Genomic DNA, 14,857 nt, shown 5'->3' with positions numbered 1-14,857 from the left:
GTTTTTTCTGCCGTTCGTTTCGTATTTCATAATAAGGGCCCTGTTGTCAGGGATGGAGGGGACCTTCAGTTTTAAGCCGAATCCGAACGGCTAATTTGAGAAAGCATTCTTCATGACAAGAATTACTCTTGGAGAATTTGTGAATTCCTCGCAAGACGCAGTACCCATGAAAAAAACTTTACATAGCAAGGATCAAACCCAAAACCTCTGGCATGACAGTCCAACGCACTGTTTGTTTTTTAATTCATTCTTAAACCTATCTTAGAGCTAGACAAAAATTCATAAAACTAGCCTAATTATCCATAACTCACAACTAACTAACTGGTCATACGGACACTCTTAGTTAAAATATGATAGGTACTAATGCCTTTCGGCCCTAAGATCTATTTTACTGTAATTAATTTTATTTATTTTTGTTTGTTAGAAAATTAAAAAAAAAAAAAAAACTTATAATATCTTTTATATTTTTATTTAAAAACTACTTAAAATTAGGTCCTTAAATAAAACTTAAAACTAACTTAAACTACTTATTCTATTTATAAACTACTTAAAACTAGAACAACCACAGCAGCAAATCTAACTATCTAACATTTGTTGTTTTTCATTTTTTCTTTTTATTTTTTTTTCTTATTCCATGTGGAACTGCCAATCTATCCTGTATCAGACCGCATTTGTCTAAAAAGAGGAATGCCTCTGGTGGAATGAAGCCGCTCAAGCGTGCACTCTCAAAATACTCGTCGTTCGGATAGAACTCCCCGAAAATTAAATTGTTGGTCGAAGAAATATGAAGCTCTTGCAATGTGACTTCGAACGAGATTTATCACGAAATGGTCAAGTTTGTTGATTCGAGCCCCCTTGTATTGGACCTCATTGGAATAGTAATGCACGTAAGAAGATTCGATATAAGCGAAGGATCCTCTGGCCCTGGTCAGAGCAGCATTTATATGTCTGTCGAAATATAAATACTGATCTAACCAGATACCGAGGTACTTCACTATACTTTTGCTCGCTAATGGCTGTCCGTGAAGATCAACGACGACCATCTTGAACCGATTCTTGCATGTATCCTTCGAGCTTCTTTATTTTCATTTTCCAGTCGTCGCAATATCGCTGAATCTTGTCGAAAGCACGCTGCAAGGGAACTCTAATAACCTCAACCTTTCGGGCCTTTGTGTACGCAATTAGATCGTCGGCGTACGCAATTGCCTTTGTAAGACTACCTATCAGATCGCTGCGCTGGTATAAATGCTGAAGAGAATCGGCCAATTCACCGCTCCCTGTTGAAGACCAGTTTTAATTGAGAATGTTGTAGTAGAAGTTACATTGCTACTTTTGACAACAAACTTTCTACCGTTAAGCATATCATAAAGTATATACAACAATGGCTTGCTTATGCCAAGCCTGCTCAGTTTAAGGTAAAGGCCCTCTAACCATACGGTGTTAAAGGCCTTTTCCAAATTCAACCAGAACAGCACCTATTCATTGTTGTTTTGATTTATTCCATTGGATATCAGAAACGAGTTTAGACGCAGCAATAGAATTGTGTCATGACTCGCCTTAAACCCGAACTGTTTATCCGGAATTATTTTGTTGTCCGCAGCCCACTTAGTCAGATGATCTTTTCAAAAACTTTGCTGATGCTCGGAAGAAGACTTGTCGACTGAAGATTTGACGGGTTGGAGTTGACCTTTCCCTTTTCGGGAGAGGATGAACCACAGTGGTCTTCCAATGCACTGGGTAATATGCATTATTGAAGAGTGTGGTGTAAATGTCAATTACCTCCATCGGGAAATGTCTTAGTACAACGTTGGATATACCATCGACACCTGCTGACTTTTTGTTTTTTTTTTTTATTGAGTTGAAGATGAGCTGAAGCTCAACCTTCGTCAATAACAAGAGTCCAACGCACTAACCATCATGCCACGGTGTTTAATATAATAGTTTTATAGATTTATTATTTAATTTATAGACTTTAGAAAAGTAAAATTACTTTTATGTATATTAATACATTCGCATTATAGTTTGATCTACTAAATTAATGGTACAATTGTTGCTGTAATTTTTTACTTGTACGACTTAAACTAAAATTTATGGAAATAAAAAATTTCTATGACTGGTGAGTGTCCGAAGGTTTATTAAAGCAAGTCTTTGACAGGAAGGGGAAGTGTATGTTCATGTGACCATTGAAGAAAACGAAGGCAAAAACGCCTTCTTCGAATTGCTTCAAGTCTTATTATACAAACGAAGGAGAAAGGTGACCACGCTACAGACCTATATTTAAGTATAGGTATTATAAATTAAACTAAGAGTACTTTAGCTTCTCACGGAAATCACGACCGAATCCCTTTATGATTCCTATTAGCTTTTTTCTTATTTAAAGTCAACTTGAGATCAAGAATAACACCTAAACATTTAAAACGAGACAATTCGTATTGCAGCATTTCCTAAATATTAACAAGTCTTCTTGCAAAAGTAAACAGTCAGAAGTTGAGGGACGCCAGAATTTACGAAAAATTGATTCGAATACTGTTATACGAAATAAACATTATACATTCAATTTTTTAAATACGGTTAGATCTAATTTAAAAGTTGTTAAAACCTTGATTTTTTAGCTTTAAAATGGGTTGGGTTCGAAATCCCGGTTTTTATATTTATTTTTATTTTAACATACAAGCTTTTGACTCATATTGTTATTTAGTTTAATGCACAAATTTTGTAAAGAAAATAAAAATTGGTTTGTCGGGATTTGAGGCAATTTTAAAAAGAGGGATTGCAATTGATCGGGTTCTTGAATAAGCGGGATTTCAATATATCGGTGTTTTAGAAGACGGCATTTTAAAACTTTTTTTTCTGGATTTTTTGAAAACGGGATTTTAAAAATCGGGATTCCGATACGCTTCACTTTAAAATAAATGCAATGATTTGTAATTTTGACCAAGTTGATGTTTATGTTTGATTTGAGAACAATTAAGTGGTGATTCTCATCGGCTTTGTTGATCTTTTTGATGATTAAATGAAAACAATTTTCATCTGATTTTTCCCAACGTTTCGACGGTGATTGCCGTCTTCTTCAGGGGATGTCTTTATTCACATAAATGATAAGAGTGTTTATTTAATACCTATGAATATTATGTAAAGCGTTCAAGTATGACTTACATTGATTTAAATATTACAAAAACATTAAAACAAAAAACAATTTAAACAATTAAAACAAATAAAATTTAAAGCGCTTCCGACTTTGAAGACTTGTCACTGTTAAATGTAAACTGTTGAATTGTTTGTGTCTGAAACTAAGGAACAGTAAACGGCGGATATGTTTTGAGTGTCTTGTTTGCGGTTCATATTATTTTTGTTATTTATTATGTGAAGTGTTTCTAATGTATAGCGTTTGGATGTATGTTTCTCCGTTGCAAGAATTTGGACTCCTTCAAAGTCTGGTTGATGTCCTGTTTCGATTTACATTTAACAGTGACAAGTCTTCAAAGTCGGAAGCGCTTTAAATTTTATTTGTTTTAATTGTTTAAATTGTTTTTTGTTTTAATGTTTTTGTAATATTTAAATCAATGTAAGTCATACTTGAACGCTTTACATAATATTCATATGTATTAAATAAACACTCTTATCATTTATGTGAATAAAGACATCCCCTGAAGAAGACGGCAATCACCGTCGAAACGTTGGGAAAAATCAGATGAAAATTGTTTTCATTTAATCATCAAAAAGATCAACAAAGCCGATGAGAATCACCACTTAATTGTTCTCAAATCAAACTTAAAATAAATGTATTGTAATAAATTAGGTGGGGCAACAGTTGAGAATTATGGCCTAGTGCTTACAACTCTAATCACACAAAACTCTAAAAATTTGGGTGGTCTTTTTCAACAAAATGGTGTAGCAAACTTTATGGGGAGACACCTCGATCTCATATTCTCATCTGATTGCGATAACTGTGTTGTCTCCGCGAGCCCTCACCTTCTCTCAACCTTGGATCGCTATCATTCTCCACTTAAACTCTCCGTCCCCATTGAATTTAAAAACAACTTTTTTGAAATGGAGAATTACTGTTATGATTTTCGTAGGGCTGATTTCTCCAAACTCAACATCTTCTTAGCTCAACCGACTTTAAATTAAGTTTCATCCACTCAACAGTAGAGTCCCTTGCAAATTGGTTTTATTTGATTCTCTCATACTGTATTGAAGAATCAGTACCGTTCTCTCGTAACAAAGATTTCACCTCTGTTCCCCCTTGGTACAACAGAGAGCTCCGTAGCCTAAGAAATACCCGTAACAAGCTTTGGAAGATCTTTTTACAGTCCAAATCTGATACCGATCACAACAACTATCTTCTTGCCTATAATTCTTTCTCTGAATTAAGGAAATCCCTTTATAGCCAACACCTTAACCAAATGGAATTTTTTTTTTTTTATAATAAACACACTCAAGGGGATATTACTACCCTTATTATGCAGATGCACAGTGTGAGCACTAGGAAGAGGAGAGAGGGTTTAAAAGGAGATGTCGGTGCACATTGGTTTTGAATTCCTGAATATTGCAATGACTAGGAAAGACAGAGTGTGGTAAGGCATTCCACATTCGCGTAGTACGGCTAAAGAACGAATCTCTGTATTTGACAGTACGTCCGAAGTTGGGCTCGAGGGTATACTGATGAGCACTCCTAGAAGCGCGAGTATTACGGTTGAACTGTTTAAGGGGAGGAATGCAACTGGCTATTTCACTAGAGCATAAGCCGTTAAAATAACGGTAAAAAAGGGTCAGACAAGAGACCTTACGACGATGTTCAAGAGAAGTAAATGAACTTATGATGATATTATCACCTATCAATTTAAATGCTCTACGTTCAATACTATCCAAGAGGCTTAAGTAAGTTGCAGGAGCACCAGCCCAGAGATGGGAGTTATACTCAAGCTTTGGACGTATGTAAGTCTTGTAGATAACATCCAGATCAGAAGGGGTGAAATATTTCTTGCATCGCCTAAGAAAACCCAAACACCTTGCGGCATTTTTGGCGACATCGCGTATGTGATCATTCCATAAGAGGTGGTTGGTGACACACATACCGAGAATATCGAGGTGTTCAGTCTCATTGATGCAAGTGCCATCCATGGATAATGGCAATGGGGGTATATCTCGCTTTAACGATACAAGACAGCATTGGGTTTTGGAAGCATTAAATTCCACGCGGTTTTTTAATCCCCATTGAACAATGCTGTTTAGATCGGAATTTAATGAGCTTATCATATTTTGTCGTTGCAGTTCCACATCCGAAGAAGAGGGATGTGAGTCTGAAAACGAATATGAAAAGCTAAGAGTACTATCGTCAGCGAAACAATGTATTGGATTAGATGTTACCGACAGAAGATCATTAATAAAAATGAGAAAGAGTGTTGGAGATAAAACAGAGCCCTGGGGCACACCAGCATTTATTTTATGGTTTTCAGACTTGAATCCATCCAATACTACTTGTATTGAACGATCCGAAAGGTAATTACTAATCCAATGAAGCAGGGATTCATGAAAACCGAATGCACGCATTTTCGATAAGAGAGCCTGATGCCAAACCCTATCAAATGCTTTTAAAATATCAAGTGCAATAATCTTACTTTCTCCAAAACGATGTAAAGATTTGCTCCACTGTTCGGTGAGATGAACCATGAGATCACCAGTGGACCTATTGCTACGAAAGCCGTATTGCCGGTCATTAAGAAGCTTTCGATCGTCAAGATATTTCTTGAGCTGATAATTAATCAGCGTTTCCATGACCTTGGAAAAAAGGGACGTAAGTGCAATCGGTCGGTAGTTAGAGGGTGAGGAAGATTCGCCTTTTTTGGGAATAGGCTGGACAAATGCCGTTTTCCATCCGCTCGGAACGAGACCTGAGGAGTAGGACAGATGAAAAAGCTTACGCAGTGGTTTTGCCAGCGTTGAAGAACACCTCTTCAGAACAATAGCGGGGATACCATCCGGACCAGCGGATTTATGTGTGTTTAGATCTCTTAGGACTCTTGCCACAGTACGAGTGCGAAAAAAGATTGGTCCCATAGAATCACTAACTCGCTCAAGTACAGGCGGAGTCATAACACTCACTGGCAGCGTAGAATTGGCGGCGAACTGCCTAGCAAAGAGATTAGCTTTCTCTAAAGAGCTAACAAAGGGAGTGTCATTATCAACGAGCGTAGGAACCGAAGAAGAGGAAGAATTCCTCATGTTTTTTACAAATGACCAAAAATTTTTACTGCCTTTGGGACATTGCAGTATTTTTTGCCGTAAATTTTGGTCATGTAAAAATTTGGTCCGTCGAATATGGGCGTTGCAGGCCTTCCTGGCTTGTTTGAACTTTTTCCGGCTTTTCTCAGTACGGTTGGCTTTATAGCAACGGAAACTAACTTCTTTGGCCCTAATAACCTCTTTACAGCTAGCATCAAACCAAGCGTTTCCCTTGGGTCTGATACTTTTAACCCTGTTTGGTATAAAAGTTCTCATTCCCAGGAGAATTAAACTTGTGATCATATCAGCGCTGGCGTCAACGTCACTATCGAGGAAGCATAGTGACCAGTTAAAGATCCTGAAGTAATTATTGAGGCCGTCCCAGTTGGCTTTCTCGTATTGCCAAACGGTTTTCATAGGAGCTCTTTCTTTAACTGAACAGTTTTGACACGAGAAATTTGCTGATATAACACAATGGTCAGATGTGCCTAGAGGAGATAGAACACTAACAGTGTACTTATCAGGGTCAGAGGTAAGAAACAAGTCAAGAGTGTTTTCTGCTCGACCTTCAACGTCCGATATTCGGGTGGGCTCGTTGACAAGCTGAGTTAGGTGGTTCAACTCAGCGAAGATTTCTGCACACACTCCATCGGGTGTTGTCTGGCCTGAATGTTGAAGCCATGAAGAATTGTGTACATTGAAATCGCCCGTAACAACGATTTCAGTGCGAGGATAGGACGAAACAATTCTTTGGATGGAATCAGACAAAGCATCAAATTCACGAGAAGTTGATACTCTGTCTAAATTTGGGCTTCGATAAAGGAAGCAGTAGTGAATGATTTGCTTATTTACGGAGAATTTAAACCACATATAATTAAAAAAGGAATTGGTGCAAAGACCATATTGTGGTAAGAGCTGATAAGCAACATCATTCCTAATGTATATGGCGAAGCCATGGTGGGAAAAGAATAAAGGCACCAAGCTATACCCATGAATAAAAAATTCAGCAGGATCGGAATCCTCACCTACTTGGGTTTCACTTAGTGCCAAAACAGCTGGCCTGTATGAAACAGTATGGCGGTATGCTAACAAAAAATTTGCCCTTAGCCCACGAATATTACAATAATCTACTCTGAATTGTCCAGTCATTGCAAAATAAAAAAAAAATGTCTAAAACCAATACAGATAGAGATGAAAAAATAAAATTCACTGAGTTGAAACACAGAATAATTATCAATACCCTTCACTGCTAGTGTTATGCCTTAGCAGTGACGAGAACCGATCCGACCCTGTGATGCAAAACAGTAAATTCAATTCAAATAATCTGCTGAAACACAGTTTAGCAAATGCACCAATTCCAATTGTAATTGATACATAAACTAGGCTGTGCAACTGTGGAAGAAGGGGAAAGTAAGGATGGGATGGTACTCACTGTGAAGTGCTGTGCTGCGTGGCTCATCATTTTTTGTTTTTGGTGTGTTTTTGTTGTTTTTTGAGTGGCGTGATTTCTATGTTATTTTATTTATTTATTTATTTATTGAAATAATTTACAAACTTAATTTATAAATTATTTTTAGAAAGGCATCAGGGTATCCAGACCATATGATGCCGTCTCTTAACTATTTACATGTTTACATTTAATTCAAATTATAATTATCAAATTCTATATTTCAGGTTACTTTAAGTTAAGTAAAACAAAATTGTAAAAAACAAAAATAATTTAGCAAAATCTAATTATGTTTAATTGAGAAGTGAAAAACAAAAAAAAAAAAATTTATATTTCATTAAATTTTTGGTGACTTTTATGTACTGAATGGATCGTTCATCTGATGGATTCAAGATTTCGGCATGTTTTTCGGTTATGTTGTCTGATGATACTTCAATTTGGCGGGATATAGGACATTCGACAAGGATATGCCAAACAGAGAGTATCGTTCCACAATTCGAACATTGCTCAGGATCTCCAGCATTATAGTAATGTTGAGTGTTAAAAATAGCTTTTCCAGCTCTTATTCGGAAGAGTTTTATGCTATCTTCTCTGTTTAGAGACCGATTATATGGTATACGCGAGTAAGTAGGTTGATGTTTTTTTAGAAAAGCTTCAGAGTTTTGCCAGTTTTCGATGAGCTCTTTCTTATGATCCTGAATCAAAGATGTGCGTAGGAGCTTATACATTTTGGGATACTCTACAATGAGTGGATAGTTTGTAGCAGTTCTTGCTGCAAGGTCTGCTGCCTCATTTCCTTTGATTCCGGAATGTCCAGGTATCCATGTAAGAATAATATTTTTATTGGCGAATAAACATCTTCTTATAAGCTCCAGAGAAGGGCATTTATTTGTCGCATTTTTAAGACCCATGAGGATACCAAGATTATCGGTTACAATGAGGGACCGGTTAGAGTATTTTTGGGCAACACATATGCCTTTATAAATTGCTATTAACCCTGCAATGTAGCTGTTCGCAGATTCTGGTAAAAGAGTTTGGTGAATTATAGATGTTTCAGAATTTGGTTGTGACTGAATGACTGCGTATGAACACCAATTGTCTTCTTTGTACGAACCGTCTGTGTAGAAGATTCTATCAGCGTTATAGGCAGAGATCATTTCTTGGTGAAGCATTCTAAATATTTCGTCAGCAGTATTTTCCTTTTTGTACTTAGCAAGATTAGTGTTAATGGGAAGTATATGTCTTTTCCAAGGTGGTAGATTACCTCCTAATGTCTGCGTATTATTGAATGAAAAAGAGCTAAGATTGGGAACTATAGATGTCATTTTTATAAGGGCAGATTTGGAATATTTCTTGATCGGTTTTGTTGCGTTAATCACATCTTCAGCAGCCTTGAAGAGGGGATGGACTGGATCTGTAAGTATTTTGCTGACTAGGTTAATTGCCCTTTTTTTTCCAAAGTGTTCAAAAGATTCATAACCTGCTTCTAATCTTAGGGCTTCTATTTTAGTGGCTCTTAAAGCTCCAGAGGCTGTTCGAAAACAATCGTTGATGGCTGAGTCAATATTGCTAATATTTCTTAACGTGGTCCACATAAAAATAGTTACACCGTGTTGGAGGGTACCAGAGACTAGAGTTTTCGCAATTTGCAGTGCAGTTTCTAGATGTGGACCTTTTCGCTTTGAACAGATCATTTTTAAAGCATTGTTCCGTCGTTTAAGCTGGTTAATTAGATTCTTTGCATGTGTGTCCCATTTTAGATTTCCAGAAAAAGTTACTCCTAGTATCTTTATTTATCTCTTAAGAGGAATGGTTGTTTCCCGTAAAACAAGTGAGGTGGGGGTGCATTTCCTTTTTCGGCATAGATGCAAAGCTTCAATTTTAGATGGAGGAATAATCGCACCAACTTCTTTAGCCCAATTAAACATTGTTAAATCAGCTTTTTCCAAAGTATCTTTTACCTGGGTAGGTTCTCCAGAAGCAACAACGTAAATATTGTCAGCATATACTCCAATAAAGTCGAGATTCTGAAGCGGCTGGGAGAGTTTCACGATAAGCGAGTCAATATATGCGTTATATAGGACAACTGAGAGCGGAGATCCTTGTGGTGTTCCATTATCCATTTTCATGGTTAAGGAGTTATAGCCGTCAACATTAACTCGAAAAGTTCTACCACTAATAAATGACATGATCACTGCAAGTATTTCTTTAGGAACGCCCCATTGATGAAGCTGTTTAATAATTGGCACCATCATAACTCTATCAAATGCTTTTTCCAAATCGGATGACATGATAACGCTATGTTTAGTTTTCGATAAATTTCCAGCAAGTGTGTGCTCTAGAAGATGAAGGAGAGTTGAAACTCCTCTTTTAGGTCTGAAACCATGCTGTCCTGGGTCTAGCAATAATTTTTTCAAAAATTTTTGAGAGAATAGGAAGGTAGGAAATTGGGCGATATTCATTGAAATCATGATGATTTCGCGATGTTTTCGGAATCGGCTTAAGTTTTGCTCTTTTCCAGTCGTGTGGAAAAGTCCCAGTCGATATAATGTCATCATATAGAGAGCAAATTCTGTCTTTGAGGCTGTCGTCGCATAGTTTTACCATATTGTAAGTGATTTTGTCCTCGCCTGGGCTAGTTCCTTTGGCTATCTTAAGAGTCATTTCTAGTTCAATACGCGTAACACGTTCTGTTAGAAATTGGTAAGATCTATGGTTTGTGGGCGGTACAAGATCTTGTATACTGAAGTTTTTTTTATTTTCAATAATGCTGGGTCGATAGGAACTATCTAAACTGTATGCTTGCCACTTCTTTGCGAATATATTTGCAATTGTTTCTGGGTCGTTTTGCATTTGTCCTTCTAAAAGCATGTAAGGAAATTGTCTATCTGAGATTGGTGAGCGAACAGATTTAATCCTACTCCATAAGGTTCTCATATCAAGTGACGGGTTCATTGTGTTAATGAAGTTATCCCATGGAGCTCGTTTAGAAATAATTGACTCTCGTTTAAGTTTGGCACAAATTTTTCTATATGCTACACAGTTTTCTGTGTTAGGGTATCTGCGGGCTTTTTTCCAAGCTGTGTTTTTTCCTCTTACCAAAATTGCTATTTCCCTTGTAAACCATATGGGATTTGTCCTTGAAGGTACTTTTTTCGTTGTAGGTATTGCTTTTGCTCCAGCTGTTCTTATAATTTTTTTGATTTTCGCTGCTTCCTGGTAAGTGTTTTTGGTCCTTGGTAATTGTGAACTAAGATCTTTTGTTGTGGACTTAAAAACTTCCCAGTTTGCAAGTTCTTCCTTGAATCGAGGGATAAACTTAGGACTCAAACTTTGTTCGGGCGTACGTACAATGATTGGTATGTGGTCCCTACTTTCGGCGTTTGGGAGTACCTCCCAGTGAAGGAGAGGTGCCAGGTCTTGGGTAGCAAAAGTCACGTCGATTGCAGAAAAAGTGTTTCGGGTGCTGAAGAATGTTGGTGACCCATAATTTAAGACGATGAGTCCGCGATCATTGGCAAAGTTTTCAAATAATTCACCTGTCCTGTTTGTAGCGTTGGATCCCCATAGTGTACTGTGAGCATTCATATCACCCATTATAATATGATGGCAATTATCGTTTACGGTAGGTATGCTATTTAACAAGTCGGAATTAATATGAACTTCATGTTCCCTATACACATTTGTAATCTTAGTAGGTTTTCTGCCAGGTATCTCAATCGTTTGGTGTAGTAAATTTGTATCAGAGGTGGTATGGGAACTTATTGGTATATGATTTTTAACAAGAATGCCTACACCTGCTTTTGAGTATTCAAATTGTTTGTTAAAGTGAAATGACTTATAGTTTTTGATGTTAAAGAATTTTTTGTTTTTTTCAATAATATGTGTTTCTTGCAAGGTAATTATATCTGGTTTATGTTTATCTATTAAACGTTCTAGTGCATGTTTATTGTTGCAAAAGCCTTGTATGTTCCATTGGAGGATTAGAAAATCCATTGCCAACGGAGCCATTATTGTGGTTGGGTTTTTTTGTTTAGTAGTATTGTGTTAGTAGTATATTCATTAAGTTGTGTGTTATTTGATTTGTTTGTGAGATTTGAAGAATTTTTGAGATAGGAGGTAGAAGACTGAGATGAGTTCTCAGTACTAATATCCATCTCAATATCATCTGTTAAAGATTCATCAGAGAGATCTTCGGTAATTTTTTCATTATTTATGTTGTTTTTGTTAAATTCGGAGTTTGATGCGTTGTTGGAAGATGGTTGAGTTAGTTGGTTAGCTGAGAAAATTTCATGGTTGTGTTGTTGGTTGGCAATGAGTGATTTCTTAGTCGAGTGATTACTATTTTCTTGAATAATTGTTGTTGTGGGTAGTGAGAGACTATTTTGAATTGACTTTGGTATGTCTCCGGTGGCTGCTGGTATAGAGTGGGTGTTGGTTGATGATGTGCAGGTGAGAGCTGCTGGTGATGTGGTGGTGGATGCTGTTGGTGTGGTTGTGGTGGAGGCTACTATTAAACAATTTTTCTCTGAGCGGTTTTGTTGGTCTCGCAATCTTGAAATTTCCAAACGAGCTTTAATTGTCTCTGCTATTGTTGGCTTACCCTCTTTGCGCTTTTTCGGAGCTGGAAGCTGGTGAAGAGTGGGATTATCATTGTATATTGCCCAAGCATCGCGAAGAGAACAACGACGATCGGCTTTGATTTTGTTTATCGATTTGTAGCGAAGGAAGGCAGGGCAGGCAGGGTCGTATGGAGTGTGGCTCTCTTCCTTACAATTAATACAATAAATACGTGTGCATTCATCATGAGGTGGAGGGAGACAGCATTCTTTACAAAGAGAAGCATTGGTACATCGATTCTTTGTGTGACCAAGTTTTTGACATGTCGCACAGCGCATAGGATTTTGTATGTATTCTTGGACTTTACAATTTACCCATCCTATCTTTACTTCGTTTGGTCTGCGAATCAAGTCGAAAGTTAGTATTGCGGCACCTGTTGGCACTTCAACACCATTCTCCTTTCTCGTAATTTTGTTGACAGAGATAACTTTGAATCTGTTTAGTTCTGTTGTTAACTCATCTTCAGATATGTCAACTATATGTTTTGAGAAAATTCTCCCCTGAATTGAATTGAGGCTTAAGTGATTAGATACCTTAACTGGGATTGAGTCAATTCGTTTTGCCATGAGGAATTTGTCTGCTGTTTTGACATTCAAAACCTTAAGGAGTAAATCACCTGACCTCATTGCTTTGACTTCCAATATGTCTTTCGATATATGCTCCAAGCCTCGATTTATTTGAATTGGATTGTATGATGAAAGAGGGCGAAGATTATCTCCTGATTTTTCCATTCCTGCTACCACTATGTAGCGGGGAATATTGCTATCATTATGGATTACGGGCAATCCCGGGTATTCCTCGTCATCATTTTTTGTGCGCTTAAATTTTCGTTTATTGGTGTTATTATTGCTCTGGTTCAAGTCTACCTCTGGAGGTAAGCCCTTAAACCAGTTCATGCGGGGGGCTGTCCCCCCGTCCATGACTAACGAGAGCAAGTGGTGTTTTTTTTTTTTTTTTAGCTTATGAAGAACTTACCCCGAAAAGTAAGACAAAAAAAGAGAAAAAGAAATATGTAAAAAAAAAACTTTTTGTTAGATGTAAGACACTTTTCAACCAAAAAAAAACAACTCTTAAGCGAGAACAAGTGTGTACACGGCGTTTGCCACTATTGTTTTTTTGTTGTTGTTTTTTTTTTGGAACCACTAATATTAATTTATGTTTATTTTTTTGTTATTATTATTATTGTTATTTTTGTTTGTTTATAAAACTGTTTGTGTATATGTTTAATTGTTATTAAATTTATTTGATGACAAAAAAAACCGCTCCACGACACGTTTACGAACAATAAAAATAAAAAAGAACGAGCACACACAGAACGGAGACGCACAACACAGGGGCAACCTTCCCCAACAAAGGTTCACTGACAACTGACAAAATCGTAAGCCTTAAAGAAAACTTTAGACGTGGTCTGATGGCGTCCCATCAAATAAATTAAATAAGTAAGTATTCATTTATTGATTCGTTGTTTTGATACATTTGTTAAAAATTGAATGAATTTAAAGCTATGGCATTGCCGTCAGTTCGGTTAGCAATTTGATATAAATATGTATAAAAAGTTCTTTTCATTACAAAATATTTTAGGGCCAATCTTCCACTGAGTTAGCTTATTTAGAATTATTATTATTATTATACTTTATTGAACAATAATATAATTACAAAATTCAATAAATATTTATCAGAGCATTAGTTACCAGGGCCTTCAGCTCGTTATTTAGAATTATATGTGTGCCTACTGCCTATTCTGTCAAATGCCTTGAAAAAATCAAGTGATAAGATTGATACATGATTTTTACATGAAAGCGCTGCGTTAATGTAATGTTAATGTCTAAGTAAAGTAGGGAGTCGGTGGCACTACGACCATGTTTAAAGGCTACTTGGTTTGCGCTAGTGAAGTTATTTTTTTCTATGTACCAAAGCAGTCGATTGGATATAATTTTTTCTAACAGTTTGCTAGAGCATAGCAGCAACGAGATTGGTCTGTACCCCAAAGGGTCTGTCAATTTTTTGTGGGTTTGGGGATCGGTATAACACTGGCGACTTTCCACGTCTGTGGTATTATACCTTGATCCAGAATGCTATTGTACAGTTCCAAGATTCTTTGTTTAAGTATGAATAGGGAATTTTTTAGCATAGGGTATGAGATGCGATCATAATCTGGGGTTTTACCTTTAAGGGAGTTAAGACAGCTTTCTAGTTCGAGAAAACTAATTTGTTTTTCGATGTATTTTGCTGAAACACTTAGGTTATCAAGTTGCGGTTCTCGGGCTATTGCAAGACGTTCAGAGTCGAGGAAATTTGTGGAGAAGTTTGAGTCACTAGAGTAATCAGACCAAGCCTTGCCAAAGTGTTCGCAGATACCTGTTGAATTAGTTAGTATTCCAGATTCAGTAACTAACGGATTAATCTAAATTGGAGTGTAGTTCCCTATAAGGGATTTTATATAAGCACACATTTTTTTACTTGTTGAATGCGGATTAATGTTGGATGTAAACTTTTGAAAACTTATTAGCATTAGCTTGCGATAATTAACGAGGTTGAGATGGACGGATATTTTTTGAAAATCTT

At 36.8% G+C, this 14,857-nt stretch overlaps 1 protein-coding gene across 1 annotated transcript; it reads right to left on the bottom strand.

The window, feature by feature from the left end:
* Positions 1–11,682: 11,682 nt before the first annotated feature.
* LOC129950631 (uncharacterized) lies at positions 11,683–13,212 on the bottom strand. The gene has a single exon (XM_056062559.1). The coding sequence runs from the start codon at positions 13,210–13,212 to the stop codon at positions 11,683–11,685; it is 1,530 nt and encodes a 509-aa protein (XP_055918534.1).
* Between the last annotated feature and the right edge of the window lie 1,645 nt (positions 13,213–14,857).

Source organism: Eupeodes corollae, chromosome 3 (genome assembly GCF_945859685.1).
Source record: "Eupeodes corollae chromosome 3, idEupCoro1.1, whole genome shotgun sequence".
NCBI lineage: Eukaryota > Metazoa > Arthropoda > Insecta > Diptera > Syrphidae > Eupeodes > Eupeodes corollae.
Note: the sequence above shows the minus strand (reverse complement) of the source record. Positions and strands in the feature narration are given on the sequence as shown.